Genomic DNA, 4898 nt, shown 5'->3' on the forward strand with positions numbered 1-4898 from the left:
TATAGTAGTTGATTTTTTTTTCTTTATTATGTGTTTTTTCATTTTAAGTTTATGGAAGAATCAGGTATGGAGCTTGGCATGGATTTGAATGTATCAGCTGTGACTGGATTCTCATATGCCTGTTGCTAGAGAAGATTGCTGACAAGTAAGTAGATGCATGGATGGTTAAATATATGACTATAGCATGTTACATCCTCGAATGCCATCCTTCTCCATTTGCATTTTTAAATATCTTGTTTAATATATTCAAAGTAAGGCAGTAATTGAATTCATCATGTTATGTTGTTTTAGATAGTTGCTGCAGTTTTGTGATTCTTGAAACATGGTTACCATTTGGGGCTTCTACTCCTATAGGAGCCCAAGGGGTGGTCTGCTCTGTTTTCTCCCTTCATTAGTATCCCTGCGTGTTTGGCTGGCTCTATTCCTGAAAGAACATGTGTTCTTTTGTTTGGTTGTCATTTAAAATTAAAGAATAGTTAATACCAATTAGCTATTTCATAATTGAGGAATGGTTTTAAAAAATGATAAATATCAAAATACTCCTTACAATTTTGAAAAATTATGATCTTACCTAAATAAAAATATTCTTTTTTTCTCTCTCCTCTCATTCTCCCTTCATTCCTTAGCCTTTCCTTCTCTCTAATTTTTAATTATATATCTTAAAAATTTATATTTTAAATTTAAAAATTAATTAAAATTATTAATATTTTAATCATAACAACATTTAACTTATAAATAAAAAATTAAAATATTAATAATTAAATAATAAAAAAATATTAATATATAAATTATCAATTATTCATATTTAAAATAAAATAAAATTTTAATTACATATTATAAAAATAATAGTTTAAATTTAAACATTAATTAAAATTATTATTATTTTAATCATAATAACATTTAAATATAAAAAAATTATTAATATTTTAAAATGTTAATAATTAATTATAAATAAAAATATTAATATTTTAAATTAATTATGACTTATTAATATTTAAAAATAAAATAAAAACTATTCTTAGTTATATATTATAAAAAATAATATTTTTAAATTTGAAAATTAATTTAAATTTATTAATATTTTAATCATAATAACATTTAAATTATAATTTAAATGATCAATTATTAATATTTTAAATTAATTAAAAATTATTAATATTTATAAAGTAAAATAAAATAAAAATAAATTNCGTAATAATATTTAAATTATAAATAAAATATTAATATTTTAAAATATTAATGATTAAATTATAAATAAATATTAATATTCAAATTATCAATTATTAATGTTTTAAATTAATTATAAATTATTAATATTTAAAAATAAAATAAAATAAAAATAAATAATCATATATTATAATAAAGAGTATTTTTATCTTTTTATTTTTTATTTTTTTTTATTTTAAAATTATTTTTACCAAACAAACATTACAATAAGTCATAATAGCAATTACTATCTTATTTTATTCTGTTAACTAAATTACACAATAATATTTTTATTTTATTCCTATCTTATTTTATTCCCATAAAATACTTATTTTATTTTATTACATTTTATTCCATGAACTAAACATACCAGCTTATTAATATACTCAAAAGACTCCACGATTAAGTAGTGTTTTGTTTTTGTTTTTTGAGACAAAAAAAATTTAACAAAAACCCTAGTTTTCAATTTCCTTCATTTGTATTCCCTTTTCGATTTTTTTTATAAACTAGATAAATTATTATATACATTACGTGTATCACGCGCTAGAACTTCAATCCAACTCAGTGCAGCTTTAAACTCTAAAAATAGAACTTAAGTAAGTCTATAAATCACAGGTGACGTTCCTAACCCAATTTTCAGTTTCCCTCCTTTGTATTCCCTCTCCGATTTTCTTTTTATAAACTAGATAAATTATTATATACACTACATGTGTCGCAACCGAAACTTGAACCCAATCCCGTGCAACTTTAAGTTCTAAAAATAGAGTTTAAGTAAGTGCATAAATCACAAGTCCACGTTTTTAACTCAAAAGACATGCTTGATAAATGCGGTCTTAAGCTCTGAAAATAGAACTTAAGTCTGCTTATAAATCACATAAAGCTTAAGTCAACATTTAAATCACAGGTTCACATTATTGTGTTTAAACGTATAAACGTGTTTAATCGTGTTATCGTGTTTAAATATGTATACATGACATGTTTATCAACTTGTTAAAAATTAATAGTCAAAAGGCTATTTTAGCCTTACTTAAATAATTTTAAACAATTATTTTAATAAGATTTTTAAATTTTATAAAGATAGTAATGTAATTATGTTATGCCCAAATCCTAATTTTAATTTTTGTTTTGTTATATTTGATGTTCTTGTTATTTTGTTTTGTTATAATTGTTTTTATAATTATTGATTTTAAATTTAAATAATAAAATTATATTTAATAGTAAATATTTTTATTTAATCGTATTAAACGTGTTAATCGTATTATTAATCGTGTCGTGTCATATATTTACACATTTAACAAACGTGTCTAAACATGTTATGTCGTGTTACACGGTTATTAAACATATATGTGTACGTGTTTTAGATTTAAAACACGAATTGTATTTGTGTCGTGTTTGTGTTTAACCTTAACGTGTTTCGTGTGTAATAGTGTCTGACACGTTTAAGATACGAAAACACGAATTATCAAGTCTACCCAAGACCTATTTCATCTTTTATTGATATGAGATATGTGACATTCTACATTTACTCGTAGAGAAAAATGACTCTTACACTAGTCCGAGTCTACCTCGACTTTTGTATTTCTCATGTGGGTCTCACGTCAATAAATATCTGGATCAACTATGATATTTAGCTTTCAAGAGTTAAAACTTAAGTAAGCTTATAAATCACAAGCTTCCGTTCTTAACTTAAAAGACATGCTTGTTAAGTGGTGAAAGATTCATATCTATATATTCAAAATCTACCTTTATTTTTTATTGATGTAAGATGCGTGATAACATGCATAGTTATATGGTAAAACTTTATACATGAAACAAGGAAGGGGGCACAAAACGGTATTTGTTAAAAAAAAGTAGACATTAGAAACATATTGATATTCAGTTGGATACTCAAAACTTGAATTTGCTGTTTGTTCTTGACGAAAATTTTGTAGTTATTGGAATTAAAGTAATAGTAAGGTTACACAATTATTTTTATTAATTAACAATTTAATTAAATATTCATAAAAAATTAATAAATAATTTTTTTGAAAAAAAGAAGTAATATAGGAAGGGCAAGGGAAAGGAATATGGACATTAGAAACACATATTGATTTACATTTGAATACTCAAATACTTAAAACTATTTAAAAATCCTTTACATAATCAAACTGAACCGCAAGAAAATTGCATCCCTGTCCATCTCTAATTGAGATTCATATTCCAAATGTAAATACTTTAATCAATTTCAACTTATTTATATATTGACACCAATTTTGATCAAATTGACTCTATATATATATATATATATATATATATATATAATATAATTAAATTGAGACATGATATTGTGAATATAAATCAAATAAGTCAAGTCCAAAATGATTCAACTCAAAATAAATTGGCGATTATCCAAATCAAATATGAATATAGCAGTAGCACCTCCACCCCTGCCCTAAAACATAATGGTAGGATATGAACTCTAGCTCATAATTGATTATTGATCAAACCTCATCTTAACCCACATTGATAGCTGTAGCCCACACGCCATGCCCACTCCTTAGATAAGCCTATAAATTGCCACACGTTTCCCCTCTCCCTTACCCCAAATAATTCTAACATTACCCCTCGTCCCCCAGAAGGCCAGTCCACCCAAGAGATAAAAAAACAAAAGCTCCTCTTTCATTTAGGGTTTTGCTTTTTTTTTTTTTTCTTCTTTGTTATCTATCAATCATGACAGGCAAAGCCAAGCCCAAGAAGCATACGGCCAAGGAAATCGCGACCAAGGTCGACGCCGCAACCACCAACCGAGGCGGCGGCAAGGCCGGATTAGCTGACCGTTCGGGTGTGGAGAAGGGTGGACATGCCAAGTATGAGTGTCCTCATTGCAAAACAACGGCTCCAGATCTGAAGTCGATGCAGATTCATCATGATGCGAAGCATCCGAAGATTCCCTTTGAAGAATCAAAGCTTGTGAATCGTCATGCTGGTCATGTGGCTGATTGTTCCAAGTCTCGTCCCGGTGTTAGGGGTAGCTTTAAAAAGTAAAAAACAAAATATTGTCTTTTTGGTTAAGATTTGGTGTTTTGGGGATGTTTTGGATTCTGGGTTTGGTTCCTTTTTTTTCCTTTTTCCTTTGTCTTTTTAATTGTTTGTGATGGTAGTAGAGATGGGAAAGAGAAAAGGGGGGTTTGGTGAATGAAGGTTGGATATTTTTGTAAGGCCTTCCTTAATTATGATGATGATGATGATGATGATGTATATTAATCCATCTTGATTATGATGATGATGGTGATGTTATACCTTCTTTATTAATCGTAATGAAGTATTTGTGGGATATAAGGTTCTTATCTTGTATCACTGTGTGCTTGTTTTCCATTATATTTTTGGGTTATATTGATAGTTCAAGAACTTGTTTTTAGAAACATTTAAATCCTAATGCTTTGTTAATTTTGGTGGACTGTAATTTCTTTTGGAGGCTTTTGGTAGCTTTGAATAGCAGGTTCCTATGATTGCTAACCGATTCTAGGTTCTTTCTTCGTTGTCTAATAGCAAGTAGCTTAATTTCTGTAGCTATGCTTAAGAATGAGAACTTCTACATGTTGAAATGCTTGGATCTTTTAGTTCAAGATTGGTAAGATGATTTCTAAAGTACAAAGAGCTTGACTTTGATCCTTTTATCGGATTAGGGTGCTAAAAGAAGTTGATTCTGCAAA

The 4898-nt window shown here is 27.0% G+C and overlaps 1 protein-coding gene across 1 annotated transcript; it reads left to right on the plus strand.

The window, feature by feature from the left end:
* LOC18599372 lies at positions 3769 to 4539 on the plus strand. The gene has a single exon (XM_007029316.2). It carries the CDS (start codon positions 3916 to 3918, stop codon positions 4228 to 4230), a length of 315 nt encoding a protein of 104 aa, XP_007029378.1. The 5' UTR covers positions 3769 to 3915; the 3' UTR covers positions 4231 to 4539.

This window comes from Theobroma cacao, chromosome 5, assembly GCF_000208745.1.
Source record: "Theobroma cacao cultivar B97-61/B2 chromosome 5, Criollo_cocoa_genome_V2, whole genome shotgun sequence".
NCBI lineage: Eukaryota > Viridiplantae > Streptophyta > Magnoliopsida > Malvales > Malvaceae > Theobroma > Theobroma cacao.